The following is a 21,581-nucleotide window of genomic DNA, read 5'->3' on the forward strand; positions in this document are numbered from 1 at the left end:
ACGCGGGCGTGAGCGTTGAACGGCAAACAGGAGGGAGTGCAGGAAAGCAGGAGGCAGGCAGAACTTAAGGGAAAATGGCAGACAAAACTTTTCTTAGCACGGAGAGACAGTTACACAGGTAAACCTCAGTGCTGAGGTAAAACCTAGATACTTATCTTGACATGGAGAGACTGAGTTTCACAGGTAAATCTCGGAACTGGAGTAGAACTTAGAACACACAATCCTAAGTGGCCGGGAAACGTTAACTACCGCACTGGCAAAACCAGCGATCTGGCAACTAGTGGGTGCAAAGGCGGGGTTCTTATGCTGCAGGTCTTGATGAAAACCAGGTGTGTCGCCATCAAAGGAAATTAGGAGAAAATGGGGAATTAACGGTCGGGACCGTGACAGAAGGGCTTAAAAATAGCTTCAAAGCCCAATGATCTATCTTCGTAGTATTAATGGAAATTGGTGAAATTAACCCCTTCTGTCCATTGGAAAATGCAGGACAAAAGGTCTCCTGGAAATACACACAGTGGCCACGTTATTAGGTGCACCTGATCGAAAATGCAAATATCTAATCAGCCGATCGTGGCAGCAACTCAGTGCATAAAAGCAAGCAGACATGGTCAAGAGACTCAGTTGTTGTTCAGACCAAACATCAGAATGGGGAAGAAATGTGATCTAAGTGACTTTGACTGTTGAATGATTGTTGGTGCCAGATGGTGTGGTTTGAGTCTTTCAGAAACTGCCGATTTCCTGGATTTTCATGAACAGTCTCCAGGATAGGGGTTTTGAAGCTTTTTGATGCCATGGACCCCTACCATTAACCAAGGGGTCCATGGACTCAAGGTTGGGAACCCCTGCTCTAGAGTTTACAGAGAATGGTGTGAAAAACAAAAAAAATCCAGTGAGCTGCAGTTCTGTGGGTGATAATGGTTTATTAATGAGAGAGGTCAGAGGAGAATGGCTAGACTGGTTCAAGCTGACAGGAAGGCAATAGTAATTCAAATAACCACACGTTACAACAGTGGTGTGCAGAAGAGCACTTCTGAACATAGAACATGCGGAACCTTGAAGTGGATGGGCTACTGAAGCAGAAGACCATGAACACACACTCGGTGGGTTTATTAGGTACAGGAAGTACCTAATGGCTGCTGAGTGTAGAGTGTTCATTGGGATCAGCCACATAGAACGAGTGACACGAGAGGCTGAATGGCCTCCTTATGGTCCCAGTTCAGAACAAACTGACAACTTCTAGTCACCCTCAATGGTCAATACTTTGCACAAAAAAATTACGGGTACTTCTGGGTACTTGCTACTATTCTTAAGAGATATTTTCTGTTGATCTCAGGGCAAAGGGGTAGTTCAGAATGCTGATTACTTTGGCTTTCCAGCATCTGCAGAATCTCTTGTGTTTGTGGTGGTTTCAAGTCAGGTTGAGGTTATTATCATGTCCACAAGGATGGTGAGGAACTGGTATAGTGAAAAACTCACAGATGCATGATCATTTGTTTGTTCGTGAAGCCACTCTTGTCATCCATGATTAGTAGGGACTGGACTGGTCTGTGGGTACACAGATGGCTGGAGAGGCCAATACAGACTTGAAAAGCCCTTTGGCAGCATGGACAAAAGATGGCAGCCATATTGGTTTGGGGGTTGCTGGCTTGAGCTTTTCTAGCCAACTTGCACCTCTGCTGCAATTGTTCTTTCTGCCTCATGTATCACTGCACCCTTATGAAGGGCGGAGAGCCATTCAGCCTGATCCTGGGCAATATGTTCCCCTGTGTCTGCACTGCATCATGGGCATGTTGGTTCAGACAATACACTGAGTGTAGATTAGACATAAATCATGCAAGACAACAAAGAGACATAGGACGAGGCAAAATAACAGTTCAGAATGGACCTGATGGGCTGAAGGGCCTACTTGTAGTGTTCTATAACTCTTTTTTAAAAACTGCAAAAACAAGACATTGTGTGTAATGTCTCATCTGAAGATGATTGGATTTGACTGCAATATTTTCTAAGCACAGATACGTCTGGTGGGGATATGGTTATGTACTAGGACCATGGCTTCCAGGAATAAGGATAAATTGTTGAAATGCCTGAATAATTTATAACAGAATTGTCTCTTCCTCCTGAACTAGCGGATGTATGCATCTTAAACACAAGAGATTCTGTAGATGCTGGAAATCTAGAGCAAGACACACAAAATGCTGGAGGAATTCGGCACCTCAGGCAGTATCTATGGAAAAGAGCAAACAGTGATATTTTGGCCTGAGATGTTGACTATTTTTTCCCCTCCACAGATGCTGCCTGACCTGTTGAGTTCCTCCAACATTTTGTTTATTTAGCGGTATAGCATAGAGTTGGGCCTTCTGGTCCTTTGAGCCATTCCTGCTCAGCAACCCCACAACCCCAATTAACCTTAACCTTATCACAGGGCAATTTACAATGACCAGCTAACCCGTCTTTGGACTATGGGAGGAACCCAGAGCACCTGGGGAAACCCCACACATTCCGCTGGGAGATTCTTACAGAGTGGTGCTGGAACTGAACTTGGGACGCCAGAACACCCCGAGCTGTAATAACGTCAGGCTAACTGGTATGCTACCGTGGCACCCCTAGGCATGTATGCACCTTATTGTCTCAGTTTGTGGCCTCAGTGAATTTGAGTCTGAATGTTTCTCTCTCTACCTGGTTGCAGATCCTTTCCCTCTGTCCTGAAGTAAAGTGGCACTTCATTGGGCACCTCCAGAAGAACAATGTCAACAAGCTGATGGGTATGCGCCCCCCCCCCGCCGTACCTCGCTTCATCTTCCCTACTGATGTTTTAGCTGTAGATTAGTGCACAGTAAGACCATGAGACACAGGAGCAGAATTAAGCCTTTTGGCCCGTTGAGTCTGCTCCTCCATTCCATCATGGCTGATTTCAACCCCATTCTCCTGCTTCGCCCTGCAACCTTAAGAACCTATCAACTTCCACTTTAAATATACCCAATGACTTGGCCTCATCTCTATTCTAAAGGGACATCCCTCTCTCTGAGGGTGTGCCCTCTGGTCCTAGACTCTCTGTCTATAGGAAACGTCCTCTCCACATCCACTCCATCTTCTCCCATGGTCGCAGTTCCCCAGGTATTTTGCTGACCTATGAACAAGAGTCTCCCATGGAGTCTTGATAGATGAACGGAATGCCTGGGGAGCGGCAGCTTCTGTTTTGGCTGAGAAATGATGTCCCTGATTGTGGGGAGAGTGGTCCTCCTCTGAGCTGTGCCCAAGGGAGCAGATGGAGCTTTGCTCTGGAATTTCTTCTGAACAAGAGTGACCCTAACAGAGCAGCACTGTGTAGAGCCCAGTGCTTCAGCCAATGTCTCATCTTCAGAAGATGGGTTCAGCCCTATCCTCCAGTGCCTTCTGTGTGAGGGTTGCACATTCTCCCTGTGACCACGTGGGTTTCCTGCATGCTCTTTACTTCCTCCTGTGTCCCGAGGATGAATGGTTCGGTTAATGGGCTGCTATAAGAGTAGGTGAGTGGCAGAGTTCGGGGGGGGGCGGGGGCGCGCGTTGGGACTCCCTCTGTGTGGGGGAATGAGATGGGGTTGGTGTATGTGAGTGTCTACAGTTGGCCTGGACTCGATGGGCTGTAGGCCTTGTTTCTGTGCTTTGACACAAGAGCGACGAGGTTGGCTTGAATGCTCTGCAATAACATGGAGGTGAGTCGAGACACATACCTCACAGGTAAACAATCTGGGTTACCAAAACAGAATCAAAATCAGGTTTGTTATCACCAATATACACGATGAAATTTATGGTTCTGTTGCAACAATACTGTGTGATTGTAAAATGTACTGTAAATTGTAATATAAATATGTATGTGCAGATATCTGTAGATAATAAGATGTACAGATTCAGAAATCCAATGGCTGAGGGGAGGAAGCTGTTTGTAAAACAAGATGGTAGCAATGAGTAGAGGGCATGTACTGGACAGTAAGGGTCCATAATGATGGATGTTGCCTTCATGAGGTACTGCCTTTTAAAAATGTCCTCAGTGCCGAGGAGGCTGGTGTCTGTGGTGGAGGTGGTAGCTGAACTTTGTCTCCACTGGTTGAATTGTGCAGTTGCACCTCATTGGTGATGGGATTTTGTTATCAGTAGTGCCCACTCAGTGAGTGATGCTGGTTCCAACACGCTCGTGCACCTGCGTCATGTGACCTCATGATCTCCTCAAACTGACCTCAATCTTGCTATGCCTCAAATCTGTGCCAACAGGTGCTCCCAACCTGTTCATGATTGAAACCATCGACTCCATCAAACTGGCTGATAAAGTGAACCTCTCCTGGCAGAAGAAGCAAGCTTCACATCGACTGAAGGTCATGGTACAGGTTAACACCAGCGAGGAGGACAGTAAGTATGGACTCCCTGTGTTTCAAGCCCCAAGGGAGAACGGGAAAATGCTGCAGGGCTACACAAGGGAGGGAGACTACCCCTGGGGGGGGGGGCGCGGGGAATAATCAATGGATGTAGTCATCTTGCACACATTTCCAAGCATGTTTGCTGAGTGATGTGTGGTCATGATCGTGAAGTCCGGCCAGTAGCAGAGATGTTTTCCAACAGCATTTTACAGCTAATCAAGGAAATTATTATGTCTTCTCTCCCCTTCTGTTGAGCAGAAGATACAAAAATCTGAAAGTACAAACCACTGGGCTCAAGCATAGCTTCTAGCGCACTATTGCTTGCTTACAGCTTCTTTGCTGCTTTTTAAAGTTTTCACAGTCTTCCAGTTTCCCACTACTCTTGGTGACTCTGTATGTATGAACATTTAGTTTGATCCATTCTTTCATTTTCTTAGTTTTCCAAGGCTGGCTCTCCCCATATTTATTATCCTTGCTTTTAACTAGAATATATTTTTGTTAATAGGTGGCGAGGTGGAGATACGTATGAGGCACTCCTTTCCTCTGCTAGTCTGCAGGTCACCCTTGGGCAAAGTCTAGCACCTGCTTATCCCTCCCCCACCCCTCGCCCTGCCATTCAGGGTCATGTGAAGCCATGGGGGCGGGTGGTCGAAGGTCATATGATAATTCCTGGTTATATGGCCAATGACGCCAGGCAGTCAAGCTAGCCTGCTGCTCCCACATCACGTTGAAGTCTCCCTTGTTTAGGTATAATACACTGGTTTTAGTTCAGGCCATCACACCTAACGTTTGTACGAGGAATTCAATCACACTGTGATCACTCTCCCCAAGAGAATCCCGAATGACAAAATTGTCAATTTGACCTGACTCAATGCACAGAACCAGATCTAAGAAAACATTTTCTCTTGTATGTTCATAACTAAGGAATTTATCACAGATGCACTGTATGAGGTCAAGACTGCCATGACCAACTTGATTTGTCCAATCTCTTTGCAAGTTAAAGTTCCCCATGAGAACTGCTGTTCCATTTATACGGGCAGTGGATACTGCTTGATATATTTCCCATGTCAATGTAATGTTATTATTCTGTGGTCTATGGACAAGTCCCACTGTTGTTTTTCCCATTTACTATTTCTAATCTCTACCCAGATAGATATAACATTCCGCTCCTTAGATGCTACATCATCTCTCCCTATCACCCTGATCTCATCCTGACTTAAGAGCTCCACCCCACTTCCCTTACTTTCCTACCTATTCTTCTGTGCAACCTGATTCTTAATTCCCAATCATCTCCAACCTGCAACCATGTTTCTCTAATGGCCACAGAATCATACCTATTTAACAGATTTTGTTTAACTGGACCTTCCATAGAGGAGGTGCAGGAATCAAACCAACCACTGAAAGCTCTCACACCCGTTGATTAATGGTGCAGATCTTTGTTTGAGCCTGGAACACTGGGGAGAGTCATGTTTCGCTTACAATTAGCGTCATTGCCCATCCCCTGTGGGAAGTGAAAGGATCTGATTGTCAGCCACACTGCCAGCTCTGGCGGTGTGTGGGACTGTGTTGGAGGTAGATACCCTAGATGTGGGAAGCCTGTGGTCTGTAGCTGAGTTTTGGTAGCATAGTGATCAGCAGGATGTTGTTACAGCTTGAACAGCCCAGGTTTAATTTGCACCGATGTCTATAAGGAGTTTGTACGTTTTCCCCATGACCATGTGGGTATCCTCTGTGTGCTCCAGTTTCCTCCCAATTCCATAGTTGTATGGGTTAGGGTTATTAAATTGTATCCATTGAGCAATACGATAGGGAAGTGGTCAGTGTAATGTTATTATGATGCCGGCAACCTAGGTTCATTTCCTGCTGTTGTCTGTAAAGCGTTTGTACATTTTCCCCATGACCGCAGGGGTTTCCTGTGGTTTCTGCCCACATTACAAAGATACATGAGTTAGGGTTAGTGGGTTGTGGGCATGCAGTACGAGTTCGGGTTAGTGAGCTGTGGGTATGGGTTAGGGTTAGTGAGTTGTGGGCATGTATGAGTTAGGGTTGGTGAGTTGTGGGCATGCTGTGTGTTAGGGTTAGTGAGCTGTGGGCATGCTGTGTGAGTTAGGGTTAGTGAGTTGTGGGCATGTATGAGTTAGGGTTAGTGAGCTGTGGGCATGCTGTGTGAGTTAGGGTTAGTGAGTTGTGGGCATGCTGTGTGTTAGGGTTAGTGAGCTGTGGGCATGCTGTGTGAGTTAGGGTTAATGAGTTGTGGCATGCTGTGTGAGTTAGGGTTAGTGAGCTGTGGGCATGCTGTGTGAGTTAGGGTTGGTGAGCTGTGGGCATGCTGTGTGAGTTAGGGTTGGTAAGCTGTGGGCATGCTGTGTGAGTTAGGGTTAGTGAGCTGTGGGCATGCTGTGTGTTAGGGTTAGTGAGTTGTGGGCATGCTGTGTGAGTTAGGGTTAGTGAGCTGTGGGCATGCTGTGTGTTAGGGTTAGTGAGCTGTGGGCATGCTGTACGAGTTAGGGTTGGTAAGCTGTGGGCATGCTGTGTGAGTTAGGGTTAGTGAGTTGTGGGCATGCTGTGTGAGTTAGGGTTGGTAAGCTGTGGGCATGCTGTGTGAGTTAGGGTTGGTGAGCTGTGGGCATGCTGTGTGAGTTAGGGTTGGTAAGCTGTGGGCATGCTGTGTGAGTTAGGGTTAGTGAGCTGTGGGCATGCTGTGTGAGTTAGGGTTAGTGAGCTGTGGGCATGCTGTGTGAGTTAGGGTTAGTGAGCTGTGGGCATGCTGTGTGAGTTAGGGTTAGTGAGCTGTGGCATGCTGTGTGAGTTAGGGTTAGTGAGCTGTGGGCATGCTGTACGAGTTAGGGTTAGTGAGCTGTGGGCATGCTGTGTGAGTTAGGGTTAGTGAGTTGTGGGCATGCTGTGTGAGTTAGGGTTAGTGAGCTGTGGGCATGCTGTACGAGCTAGGGTTAGTGAGCTGTGGGCATGCTGTGTGAGTTAGGGTTAGTGAGCTGTGGGCATGCTGTGTGAGTTAGGGTTAGTGAGCTGTGGGCATGCTGTGTGAGTTAGGGTTGGTGAGCTGTGGGCATGCTGTGTGAGTTAGGGTTAGTGAGCTGTGGGTATGCTGTGTGAGTTAGGGTTAGTGAGTTGTGGGCATGCTGTGTGAGTTAGGGTTAGTGAGCTGTGGGCATGCTGTGTGAGTTAGGGTTAGTGAGCTGTGGGCATGCTGTGTGAGTTAGGGTTAGTGAGCTGTGGGCATGCTGTGTGAGTTAGGGTTAGTGAGCTGTGGGCATGCTGTGTGAGTTAGGGTTAGTGAGCTGTGGGCATGCTGTGTGAGTTAGGGTTAGTGAGCTGTGGGCATGCTGTGTGAGTTAGGGTTGGTGAGTTGTGGGCATGCTGTGTGAGTTAGGGTTAGTGAGCTGTGGGCATGCTGTGTGAGTTAGGGTTGGTGAGCTGTGGGCATGCTGTGTGAGTTAGGGTTGGTAAGCTGTGGGCATGCTGTGTGAGTTAGGGTTAGTGAGCTGTGGGCATGCTGTGTGAGTTAGGGTTAGTGAGCTGTGGGCATGCTGTGTGAGTTAGGGTTAGTGAGCTGTGGGCATGCTGTGTGAGTTAGGGTTAGTGAGCTGTGGCATGCTGTGTGAGTTAGGGTTAGTGAGCTGTGGGCATGCTGTACGAGTTAGGGTTAGTGAGCTGTGGGCATGCTGTGTGAGTTAGGGTTAGTGAGTTGTGGGCATGCTGTGTGAGTTAGGGTTAGTGAGCTGTGGGCATGCTGTACGAGTTAGGGTTAGTGAGCTGTGGGCATGCTGTGTGAGTTAGGGTTAGTGAGCTGTGGGCATGCTGTGTGAGTTAGGGTTAGTGAGCTGTGGGCATGCTGTGTGAGTTAGGGTTGGTGAGCTGTGGGCATGCTGTGTGAGTTAGGGTTGGTGAGCTGTGGGCATGCTGTGTGAGTTAGGGTTAGTGAGTTGTGGGCATGCTGTGTGAGTTAGGGTTAGTGAGCTGTGGGCATGCTGTGTGAGTTAGGGTTAGTGAGCTGTGGGCATGCTGTGTGAGTTAGGGTTAGTGAGCTGTGGGCATGCTGTGTGAGTTAGGGTTAGTGAGCTGTGGGCATGCTGTGTGAGTTAGGGTTAGTGAGCTGTGGGCATGCTGTGTGAGTTAGGGTTAGTGAGCTGTGGGCATGCTGTACGAGTTAGGGTTAGTGAGTTGTGGCATGCTGTGTGAGTTAGGGTTAGTGAGCTGTGGGCATGCTGTGTGAGTTAGGGTTAGTGAGCTGTGGACATGCTGTGTGAGTTAGGGTTAGTGAGCTGTGGGCATGCTGTGTGAGTTAGGGTTAGTGAGCTGTGGGCATGCTGTGTGAGTTAGGGTTAGTGAGCTGTGGGCATGCTGTGTGAGTTAGGGTTAGTGAGCTGTGGGCATGCTGTGTGAGTTAGGGTTAGTGAGTTGTGGGCATGCTGTGTGAGTTAGGGTTAGTGAGCTGTGGGCATGCTGTGTGTTAGGGTTAGTGAGTTGTGGGCATGCTGTGTGAGTTAGGGTTAGTGAGCTGTGGGCATGCTGTGTGTTAGGGTTAGTGAGCTGTGGGCATGCTGTACGAGTTAGGGTTAGTGAGCTGTGGGCATGCTGTGTGAGTTAGGGTTGGTGAGCTGTGGGCATGCTGTGTGAGTTAGGGTTGGTGAGCTGTGGGCATGCTGTGTGAGTTAGGGTTGGTGAGCTGTGGGCATGCTGTGTGAGTTAGGGTTGGTGAGCTGTGGGCATGCTGTGTGAGTTAGGGTTGGTGAGCTGTGGGCATGCTGTGTGAGTTAGGGTTAGTGAGCTGTGGGCATGCTGTGTGAGTTAGGGTTAGTGAGCTGTGGGCATGCTGTGTGAGTTAGGGTTAGTGAGTTGTGGGCATGCTGTGTGAGTTAGGGTTAGTGAGCTGTGGGCATGCTGTGTGAGTTAGGGTTAGTGAGCTGTGGGCATGCTGTGTGAGTTAGGGTTAGTGAGTTGTGGGCATGCTGTGTGAGTTAGGGTTAGTGAGCTGTGGGCATGCTGTACGAGTTAGGGTTAGTGAGCTGTGGGCATGCTGTGTGAGTTAGGGTTAGTGAGTTGTGGGCATGCTGTGTGAGTTAGGGTTACTGAGTTGTGGGCATGCTGTGTGAGTTAGGGTTAGTGAGCTGTGGGCATGCTGTGTGAGTTAGGGTTAGTGAGTTGTGGCATGCTGTGTGAGTTAGGGTTAGTGAGCTGTGGGCATGCTGTGTGAGTTAGGGTTAGTGAGTTGTGGGCATGCTGTGTGAGTTAGGGTTAGTGAGCTGTGGGCATGCTGTGTGAGTTAGGGTTAGTGAGCTGTGGGCATGCTGTGTGAGTTAGGGTTAGTGAGCTGTGGGCATGCTGTGTGAGTTAGGGTTACTGAGTTGTGGGCATGCTGTGTGAGTTAGGGTTAGTGAGCTGTGGGCATGCTGTGTGAGTTAGGGTTAGTGAGCTGTGGGCATGCTGTGTGAGTTAGGGTTAGTGAGCTGTGGGCATGCTGTGTGAGTTAGGGTTAGTGAGCTGTGGGCATGCTGTGTGAGTTAGGGTTGGTGAGCTGTGGGCATGCTGTGTGAGTTAGGGTTAGTGAGCTGTGGGCATGCTGTGTGAGTTAGGGTTAGTGAGCTGTGGGCATGCTGTGTGAGTTAGGGTTAGTGAGCTGTGGGCATGCTGTGTGAGTTAGGGTTAGTGAGCTGTGGGCATGCTGTGTGAGTTAGGGTTAGTGAGTTGTGGCATGCTGTGTGAGTTAGGGTTAGTGAGCTGTGGGCATGCTGTGTGAGTTAGGGTTAGTGAGCTGTGGGCATGCTGTGTGAGTTAGGGTTAGTGAGCTGTGGGCATGCTGTGTTGGTGCCAGAAGCATGCTGACAGTTGTGGACTGCTCCCAGCAGAATTCTCGGACTGTGTTGGACTTTGACGCAAACGATGCATTTTACTGTATGTTTTAATGTACTTGTGACAAATAAAACTAATCTTTGTCTTTGCCTCACGGTTCCTTCTGCCTGACCTCAGTTTATCTTTCATTTCCCTAGGCAAACATGGTCTGTCGGCAGAGCACACCGTAGAAACAGTCAGGCATATTTTTGACAACTGCCCGAATCTAGAGTTTGTTGGGTTGATGACGATTGGAAAATATGGTTATGATCTGAGTGCAGGTCCCAATCCAGACTTTCAGGTAAAACAGTGGAAAGGTTAATTGTTTCTCTCTCACTTTATTCCCAGTATCTGCTGTTTTCATTGCATTTCAATAGCATTTGCCTCAAAACAGCGATGATTCTGAAAATTTTGGAGAGCACGTCCATAGATCCTTCAAAGTTGCTGTGCAGGTTGATAGGCGGTTAAGAAGGGGTATAATGTGTTGGCCTTCATTAGTTGGGGAATTGAGTTCAAGAGCCGTGAGGTAATGTTGAAGCTCTATAAAACTCCTGTTAGACCACATTTAGAATATTGTGTTCAGTTCTGGTTGCTTTATTATAGGTTGGATGTGGAAGCTTTAGAGAGGGCGCAGAGGAGACTCAGGATGCAGCCTGGATTAGAGAGAGTGTCTTATGAGGAAAGGTTGAGTGAGCTAGGGCTTTTCTCTTTGGAGAAAAGGAGAATGAGAGGTGACTTGATAGAGGTGTACAAGATGATAAGACCATAAGACCATAAGACAAAGGAGCAGAAGTCAGCCATTCGGCCCATCGAGTCGTTTTATCATGAACTGATCCATTCTCCCATTTAGTCCCACTCCCCTGCCTTCTCACCATAACCTTTGATGCCCTGGCTATTCAGATACCTATCAATCTCTGCCTTAAATACACCCAATGACTTGGCCTCCACTGCTGCCCATGGCAACAAATTCCATAGATTCACCACCCTCTGACTAAAAAAAATTTCTTCGCATTTCTGTTCTGAATGGGCGCCCTTCAATCCTTAAGTCATGCCCTCTCGTACTAGACTCGCCCATCATGGGAAACAGCTTTGCCACATCCACTCTGTCCGTGCCTTTCAACATTCGAAATGTTTCTATGAGGTCTCCCTTCATTCTTCTAAACTCCAAGGAATACAGTCCAAGAGCAGACAAACGTTCCTCATATGTTAACCCTCTCATTCCTGGAATTATTCTAGTGAATCTTCTCTGTACCCTCTCCAACGTCAGCACATCCTTTCTTAAATAAGGAGACCAAAACTGCCCACAGTACTCCAAGTGAGATATCACCAGCGCCTTATAAAGCCTCAACATCACGTCCCTGCTCCTATACTCTATTCCTCTAGAAATGAATGCTAACATTGCATTCGCCTTCTTCACTACTGACTCAGCCTGGAGGTTAACCTTAAAGGTATCCTGTACAAGGACTCCCAAGTCCCGTTGCATCTCAGAACTTTGAATTCTTTCCCCATTTAAATAATAGTCAGCCTGTTTATTTTTTCTGCCAAAGTGCATAACCATACACTTTCCAACATTGTACTTCATTTGCCACTTCTCTGCCCATTCTTCCAATCTATCCAAGTCTCTCTGCAGACTCTCCGTTTCCTCAGCACTACCGGCCCCTCCACCTATCTTCGTATCGTCAGCAAACTTAGCCACAAAGCCATCTATTCCATAATCCAAATCGTTGATGTACAATGTAAAAAGAAACGGCCCCAACACAGACCCCTGTGGAACACCACTGGTAACCGGCAGCCATCCAGAATAGGATCCCTTTATTCCCACTCTCTGTTTCCTGCTAATCAGCCAATGCTCTATCCACGTATGTAACTTTCCCGTAATTTCATGGGCTCTTATCTTGTTAAGTAGCCTCATGTGTGGTACCTTGTCAAAGGCCTTCTGAAAATCCAAATATACAATATCCACTGCATCTCCCTTGTCTAGCCTACTTGTAATTTCCTCAAAAAATCGTAATAGGTTTGTCAGGCAGGATTTTCCTTTAAGGAATCCATGCTGAGTTCTGCCTATCTTGTCATATGCCTCCAGGAACTCTGTAACCTCATCCTTGACAATCGACTCCAACAACTTCCCAAGCACCAATGTCAAGCTAACAGGTCTATAATTTCCTTTTTGCTTCCTTGCCCCCTTCTTAAATAGCGGAGTGACATTTGCAATCTTCCAGTCCTCCGGAACCATGCCAGAATCTATCGACTTTTGAAAGATCATCGCTAAAGCCTCCGCAATCTCCACAGCTACTTCCTTCAGAACACGCGGGTGTATTCCATCTGGTCCAGGAGATTTATCTACCTTTAGACTATTCAGCTTCCTGAGTACTTTCTCTGTCGTAATTGTGACTGTGCATACTTCTCTTCCCTGCTACCCTTGAGTGTCCCGTATGCTGCTGATGTCTTCCTCAGTGAAGACTGATGCAAAATACTCATTCAGTTCCTCTGCCATCTCCTTATCTCCCATTACATTTTCTCCAGCATCATTTTCTATCGGTCCTTTATCTACTCTCACCTGTCTTTTACTCTTTATATACTTGAAAAAGCTTTTAGTATCCTCTTTGATATTATTTGCTAGCTTCCTTTCATAGTTAATCTTTTTCCTCTTAATGACCTTCTTGGTTTCCTTTTGTAAAGTTTTAAAAACTTCCCAATCCTCTGTCTTCCCACTAATTTTTGCTTCCTTGTATGCCCTCTCCTTTGCTTTAACTTTGGCTTTGACTTCTCTTGTCAACCACGGTTGCATCCTTTTTCCACTGGAAAATTTCTTCTTTTTTGGAATATACTTGTCTTGCACCTTCCTCACTTCTCGCAGAAACTCCAGCCACTGCTGCTCTGCCGTCTTTCCCGCCAGTGTCTCTTTCCAGTCAACTTTGGCCAGTTCCTCTCTCATGCCACTGTAGTTTACTTTACTCCACTGAAACACCGACACATCAGATTTCGGCTTCTCGTTTTCTAATTTCACATTGAACTCAATCATGTTATGATCACTGCCTCCTAAGGGTTCCTTCACCTCAATCTCTCTAATCACCTCCGGTTCATTACACAATACCCAATCCAGTACAGCCGATCCCCTAGTAGGCTCAACAACAAGCTGTTCTAAAAAGCCATCTCGCAGACATTCTACAAATTCTCTCTCTTGAGATCCAGTGCCGACCTGATTTTCCCAATCCACTCGCATGTTAAAATCCCCACAATTATCATAACAGTGCCCTTCTGACAATCCTTTTCTATTTCCAGTTGTAATTTGTAGACCACATCCCTGCAGCTGTTTGGAGGCCTATAAATAACTGCCATCAAGGTCCTTTTACCCCTGCTATTTCTTAGCTCAACCCATAAAGATTCTGCACCTTCCAATCCTATATGAGCTCTTTCTAATGATTTAATATCATTTCTTACCAATAAAGCCACACCTCCCCCTCTGCCTACCTTCCTATCCTTCTGATACACCGTGTATCCTTGGGCATTCAGCTCCCAGAGACATGCATCCTTTAGCCAGGTCTCAGTGATGGCCACAATGTCATACCTGCCAATCTGCAGCTGTACGACAAGATCATCCACCTTATTCCTTATGCTGCGTGCATTTAAGTATAACACCTTGAGACCAGTATTTGATACTTTTCGCTTTGATTTCACTGCAACTTTGATAAGAGGCCTAGACAGAGTGGAGAACCAGAGACTTTTTCCCAGGGTAGATAGATAATATGAGGGGGCATAATTTAAAGTGCTTGGAGGAAAGTCTAGGGGAGATGTCAGAGGTAGGCTTTATACACGGAGAATGGTGGGTGCGTGGGATGTATGGCCAGGGGTAGTGATAGATTTAGATACATTAGGGAGCCTTAAAAGACTTTTAGGTAGGCACGTAGGAGGGGAGGGTTAGATTGGTCTGAGTAGGTTAAAGGGTTGGCACAGCCTTTTCACAGAGGGCCTGTAATGTTCTATGTTCTACACAGTCTGACTTCCTCCAACTGTGTTGTCACACTCATCAGGAGTGTCCAGCCCTAACCATCCCTACTGATAAGCATGTGGCTTATTAGGCGTTCCTGATTTTCACCCTGCATTCTGTGGGTGACGAGTTGGGTGGAATTCCAGAGGGGTGTTTTTTACAGAGGAGAACCACCTGGTAACTAGTGACTCACCTCTTGTTCGTGTCTGTTCAGGTAATGTTAGCGTGCCGTCAGGAACTGTGCGGTAAGCTGAACCTGCCTCTGGAAGCAGTGGAACTCAGTATGGGGATGTCTACAGACTATGAGCACGCCGTAAGTTTCTCTAATTGTCCTGGATTTCCTCTCCCAGTGGCTTGCTAATCTCCTATTTCCTTGCACAAATAAATAAATTTTTGTTTTGCTTTAATGTGTTCCAGACACTCAGTGTCAGGACGGTTATGTCATGGGTGGCAGGGAATGTTGTTGTCTCAGTTTATTGACCGTCAGCCTAAACCCCAGCTATTCTGGCAGATATCCTAGAGAGTAGAGTGTTAACCCTGCAACAGTGGAAGCCTTTAGAGTCTGTGACCTGGTGCTTAGGCTTAGAGTGTTCCCTGTATCATTGCTTAGGTAGTCCTGCCACCTTAAACACTGGGATGTGAAGTGAACTTTCTCTACCCACACTTTCCTTCAACAACTGCTTGTTGCCAACATGGCCATATTCAGATTTACATTGATATATCCCATCTACATTGAAGCATACAGTGAAATATGAACGTTGTGTTAACAACCAACACATCTAAAAGTGAGCTGCAGGCAGCCCGTATGTGTCGCCACACATTCTGGTGGCAACATAGCATGTCCACCATGTTCAGCAGAACAACTCAGAGCACACCAAACGACAAAGCAACACCAGCAAAACAAGCCGTTCCTCCCTCCCTCCCTCCCGCCCTCCCACACACATACTTTGTCCTCAAACCCCAGGACAGGCATCTTCTGTCTCCAGCCTCTAGCGTACTCACAGATTCACAGATGTTAAGCCTTTAACTTCCCCAGCAGACACTCAGAGATGCGCAGATTCGGGGCTCTGGTCACTGGGACTCAACTCCTGGACTTCCACTTGACCTTTGGGCTTCGATGTTCCGTATTGACCCAGGACTCGCTGACGATGAGTAAGAACTCAAAATCCAGGCCTCAACCTTCAGACTCGTGCGATGGGATCCAAGCACTAGGCCTCAAAGGACCTTGGGCAAGGATCCAAAATCCAGGCCTCGACCTCCAGACTTGTCTGATGGGACCTGAACACCAGGTCTCAAAGGCTGGTCTCACGATTCGTGTACCTAGGCGGTCACTGCCCCATATTCCTCCTGCCCACACGAAGCTTTGATCCCGGAACACGCTAACAATTCTAGCCCTGTCCTTGCTGGTTTGCAGGCTCCATATCTGAGCACGTCCATGTGTTACGTAACCGGCAACAATGAATATTAATCGAGACTGGATTTATAAAAACAACCGAACATTTATTAAACACAGATAAGCGATAAGGGAAAAAAAAACAAAGGAAAACTTAAACCGGAGGTTAAACAGGTACGCAGCCTTTCATCAACTTCACTTGGCTCTGGCTCTTAAAGAGTTAAATGCGGAGACAGTCCTTAAAGCGATACAGTCAGATATAGTTCTTAAAGCGATAATTTCAAAAGTCCAACAGTTTCATACATTAAATTGGGAGAGACTTCTCTGGAGAACGATTTCTTCACCGACGCACCTTTACTGCCGGTTCTGTCCACAGGATTCCCGATGCTGAAATTAAACAGTTTAAGTCGACTGACCTTAAATTCCTTTTAGAGAGAGAGCCTTTTTGCATGAACTCATTGCGCTTTTACAAGAGTTATCTCAATGCAGGTTCTCTTCAACGAAGACTCAATAAGGTCGATCCTTTATTAAACTGCCAAACCAATGCCGACCTCTCTCAATCCTTCACTTCGACGAATTCTTCACTCTCCCTTCAAAACTGTCGGAATTGAGTAAATTGGCACTTCCAGCCACAAATTTCCAGTTCAATAATACAAATCTTTTAAGAGAATGCACCTTCCGTTTTAAAAATGAAACTGCGTCACAAAAACAAACACGCACCAGAAACAGAGGCACAACACGTTCTACCTGGAAAACTACAAACTCAAAAAAAACCCACTGCGTCACCTGAGTCGACCCTTATATAGTCATGGGGGGGGGGCACGTGTCATCACGTGACCTCACATCGGCGGGAAAATCACATCAGGTGACCTCCAAAAGACCATTACAGCATTCTCAAAAAAAAACAGATCTCCTTGAGCATGTAACACCTCCCTCCAAAAAAAAATTTTTTGGTCTCTTATTGAATTTTCAAAAAGAATACATGAAAAAAAAGAATCTACCCTCCCCCCTCCCCTTAACCCTCCCTCCCCCATATATAGTCCTACCTAAAAAGAAAGAAAAAGAAAAAAAAAGAAAAAAAAGGAAAAGAACCGCCTGGTTATTGGAAGGTTTCCACATGCTCCATGGGATTCAAAATGAATTTGGTATAATTATTCGTTACTTTCCCCAAGTGACCAAAGTCTTTATCGGAGCACTTAAATATGCCATCCTATCTTTTGTAAATAAGGGCGCCAAGTATTCAAAAATGTTACATATTTATCTCTTAAATTATAAGTAATTTTTTCAAGTGGAATAGAACTAGCCATTTGATTATTCCAACGATCCATATTTAAATACGAATCAGATTTCCAAGTAACTGCTATAGTCTTCTTAGCTACTGCCAATGCAATTTTTATAAATTCTTTCTGATATTTATTCAATTTAAGTTTCGGTTTTATCCCTTCAATATCACCTAATAAAAATAATACAGGGTTATGTGGAAGTTGAGTTGCAGTAATTTGTTCCAATAAGATTCTTAAATTTATCCAAAAGGGTTGAATTTTAAAACAAGACCAAGTAGAATGTAAAAAAGTACCAATTTCTTGATTACACCGAAAACATTTATATCAGAAAAATTTGAATTTAATCTACTTATTTTTTGCGGTGTAATATATAATTGATGTAAAAAATTATATTGTACTAATCTAAGTTGAACATTTATTGTATCTGTCATACTGTCAAGACAAAGTCTTGACCAATTTGTTTCATCAATAATAATATTCAGATCTGTTTCCCATTTTTGCTTTGACTTATGGGTTCCTTGTTTGTCTGTTCTTGAATCAAATTATACATACAAGAAATAAATTTTTTAATTTTCCCTTTTTGAATTAAAATTTCAATTTCATTAGGTTTTGGCAAAAACATTGTTTGACCCAGCTTACCTTTTAAGTAAGCCCTTAATTGAAAGTAACAAAAGAAAGTATTATTAGATATTTTATATTTATCCTTTAATTGTTCAAATGACATCAATATACCTCGTTCAAAACAATCTCCTATAAATTTAATCCCTTTTTGGTACCAATTATATAAAAGTTGATTGTCCATTGTAAAAGGAATAAGTCTGTTTTGGAACAAAGGTCTCCTTGCTAATAGAGATTTCTGTGTTTCATTATCAACATTTATCTTATTCCATAGATCAGTCAAATGTGTTAATATAGGAGATTCTTTCTTTTCCCGTATCAATTTAGATTCCCATTTATATATAAAATCTTCAGGTCTATTTTCTCCTATCTTGTCTAGTTCTATTTTAATCCATGCTGGTTTTCTATCATCAAAGAAAGATGCAATAAATCTAAGTTGATTTGCTTTATAATAGTTTTTAAAGTTTGGAAGTTGTAACCCTCCTAACCCAAATTTACATGTCAATTTTTCCAATGATATTCTTGACATTTTACCTTTCCAAAGAAATTTTCTCACACATTTATTTAACTATTGAAAAAATTTCTGTGGCAATTGTATTGGTAATGTTTGAAACAGATACTGTAATCTAGGAAATATATTCATTTTTACAACATTGACTCTACCTACTAATGTTATTGGTAATATCATCCATTTGTCAAGATCTTCTTGAATTTTTTTTCAATAGTGGTAAATAGTTAAATTTATATAAATTCTTTAGATCATTATCAAATCTTATACCTAAATATTTTATACCTTTTACCGGCCATCTAAATTGGGTTACTAATCGACATTGACTATAGTCTCCTTTAGTAAGAGGTAAAATTTCACTTTTATTCCAATTTATTTTGTAACCTGATACCTTCCCATATTCATCCAATCTAGAAGATAATTTATGTAACGAATATTGTGGATTTGTTAAATAGATCAAAACATCATCGGCAAAAAGATTAATTTTATATTCCTCCTGATTAACTCTAAAACCCATAATATCTGGATCAATTCTAATTAGTTCTGCTAATGGCTCTATCGCCAATACAAATAAAGCAGGTGATAGTGGACAACCTTGTCTAGTTGACCTTTTTAACTGGAATGGTGTTGAAATTTGAGAGTTTGTCACCACTTTAGCTTTAGGGTTAGAATTTAAAGTTTTAATCCAATTTATAAAAGATGTTCCTAACCCATATTTTTCTAGTACTTTAAATAAAAAATCCCATTCTAATCTATCAAATGCTTTTTCTGCATCCAAAGCTACTACTATACTCTTCTCATCCCTTTTTTGTGCCAAATGAATTATACTGAGTAGCCGAGTTACATTATCTGCCAATTGTCTATTTTTAATAAATCCTGTTTGATCCATATGTATTAATTTTGGTAAATATTTAGATAATCTATTCGATAAAATTTTTACTATTATTTTATAATCCGTATTCAATAAAGAAATAGGCCTATATGATGCTGGTTTCATAGGATCTCTGTCTTTTTTTGGCAATACTATTACAATCGCTGTTGAAAAAGATTCTGGAAGTTTATGTATTTTTTCTGCTTGACGTATTAGTTCCATAAAAAGAAGAATTTTATGTGCTCTCTCACCTAACTCATAATACCTTTGTTTAGTTCTTATAATTGCTTTTTCCGTTCTTTATGTCTGAAGCGTATTATATTGTAACTTCTTATTGACAAGTTGTTTTCGTTTTTCTTCTGACATATATCTTTGAGATTCTTTTTCTATTTTTGTAATCTCTTTTTCCAATTGATCTAGTTCTGCCATATATTCTTTCTTAATTTTAGACGTATAACTTATTATCTGGCCCCTAAGATATGCTTTCATCACATCCCATAATATAAATTTATCATCCACTGAATGAAAATTTGTATCCAAAAAAAATTGAATCTGCTTTTTCATAAAATCACAAAAATCTTGACGTTTTAATAATGTTGAATTAAACCTCCATCTATAAGCCACTTCTTCCTTATCAGCCATTATTATTGTCATTAATAAAGGGGAATGATCTGATAATATTCTTGCTTTATATTCCATATTTTTCACTTTGTGTTGAATATGCATTGATAATAGAAACAAATCTATCCTTGAGAAAGTTTTATGTCTATGGGAGTAGAACAAATAGTCTCTTTCTTTAGGATTGATTCTTCTCCATATATCAATCAGATTTAAATCCTTCATCAATGATAAAGTTAAATTTACTACCTTCGATTTTATAACAGCCTTGGTTGATCTATCTAAGACTGGGTCTAAGCAAAAATTAAAGTCTCCTCCAATTAATATTTTTTCATGTGCATCCGCCAAATTCAGAAAAGCTTCTTGTATGAATTTTGCATCATTTTCATTTGGTGCATAAATATTCATAAAAGTCCATAGTTCAGAAAAAAGTTGACAATGTATAATCACATATCTCCCCGCAGAATCAATTATTGCATTTTGTATTCTAATTGGTAACGTTTTATTGATCAAAATTGCTACTCCCCTCGCTTTTGAATTAAATGAAGCCACAACAACACTACCCACCCAATCTCTCTTTAGTTTCTGATGTTCTGTTTCTGTTAGGTGCGTTTCCTGTAAAAAAGCTAAATCTATCTTCATTTTTTTAATATGTGTGAAGATTCTTTTTCTTTTCACTGGTCCATTAAGCCCGTTAACATTAAAACTCAAAAAATTCAATAAATTAGTCATTATTCTTCACAAAGTTACTCCAATCTAAAACATTATTTATCTTCTCAACTTTCATAGTTCCTTGGGGAATCTCTTTAAACTTCACCATGTTGCTATGTGTCTCCCTCCCAACCTTCCAGACAGAAAGAAAAAAGAAGAAAGAAAAAGTACAAAAAAAGAAAAAACAAAATACCCCCCCACTAATGTTGTGAACGAAAAGATACACAACACTACCCCCCTCCATTTTGCGGGTTGTGGCAAAAGCCACGCTTGCACACATGACTAGCGTAGCAATCGATCAGTGCTTCTTCCAGTTCCTCCGCAACAAAAAAAACATTATATATGTATAGACAAAATTAGTATTACTCTTCCCAACTAATATTCCTCCAGTTTTAACCTTTCTTACCCCCTCGTATAATTAATAATATATTTATACATTCATCCAGCTTCAAAAATCCATCAAGTCCATTCTTTAACCCAATCTTCATCTTCAATCTATCTCGCTCTCCTGGGTTTGTTCTTGTGTCTGGTGAGTTTTCAGAGAATCTCGCACAAACTGCTCTGCTTTCTGATAATCATCAAAAAATCTTTTTTCTCCACCAGACAAAAAAATCTTCAAAGTTGCAGGATAACGCAGTGTAAATTGATAACCATGCTCCCATAGGGTTTTTTTTCACTGGATTAAATTTCTTCCTTCTCTTCAAAAGTTCGTAACTTATATCAGGATAGAAAAAACTTTGTTCCCTCCAATTATCAATGGCCCTTTTGGTCTCTTGAAGAACAAAAATTTAACAATTTATACAAAAAAATACAAAGGTATAAAATTTACAAAATGCACAATATATACAATCTTATCTTTCAGCCCTTTACAAACTAATGTACAGTAGGAGTGTTACAAATAAATATTACTTCAAAAAAAAACAAATTTTCATTGTACATTTAACATCTAGACAAACAGTCAACAAGCACATTGTCTTTACCCTTGATATGAGTGATCAAAATATTATATTCCTGTAACATTAAACTGGATTATTAAATTGGAGTTTAATTTCCTTAACCCTTTTCCTTGACAGTCACAGTGGCAACTTCTCTCTCATAATACGGCTCACCAAATACAGGAATTGGTTGCAGTGAAGCCACTGGAGTAACCTGATTAGGTTTACCAACAATTTGACATGTATGACACGTTCTGCAAAATTTTGCCACATCTTGTCTTAAACCAGGCCAATAGAAATGTTTAGAAACTTTGTTCATAGTTTTCTTTACCCCTAAATGACCACCCAAAGGAATACTATGAGCCATAGTCAAAATCTCATTTCGGTAAATTTTAGGAACAACAACCTGATGATT

At 43.0% G+C, this 21,581-nt stretch overlaps 1 protein-coding gene across 2 annotated transcripts in view; it reads left to right on the forward strand.

The window, feature by feature from the left end:
- Positions 1 to 21,581, forward strand: part of plpbp (pyridoxal phosphate binding protein) — a 46,445-nt gene that overhangs the window by 15,686 nt on the left and 9,178 nt on the right. For both annotated transcript variants that reach the window (XM_063055352.1, XM_063055353.1), the window contains 4 exons: positions 2,687 to 2,762; positions 4,249 to 4,383; positions 10,400 to 10,542; positions 14,444 to 14,542. In XM_063055352.1, coding sequence (XP_062911422.1) covers positions 2,687 to 2,762; positions 4,249 to 4,383; positions 10,400 to 10,542; positions 14,444 to 14,542 — 453 coding nt within the window. The remainder of the gene's footprint in view (positions 1 to 2,686; positions 2,763 to 4,248; positions 4,384 to 10,399; positions 10,543 to 14,443; positions 14,543 to 21,581) is intronic.

Source organism: Mobula hypostoma, chromosome 8, assembly GCF_963921235.1.
Source record: "Mobula hypostoma chromosome 8, sMobHyp1.1, whole genome shotgun sequence".
Lineage (NCBI taxonomy): Eukaryota > Metazoa > Chordata > Chondrichthyes > Myliobatiformes > Myliobatidae > Mobula > Mobula hypostoma.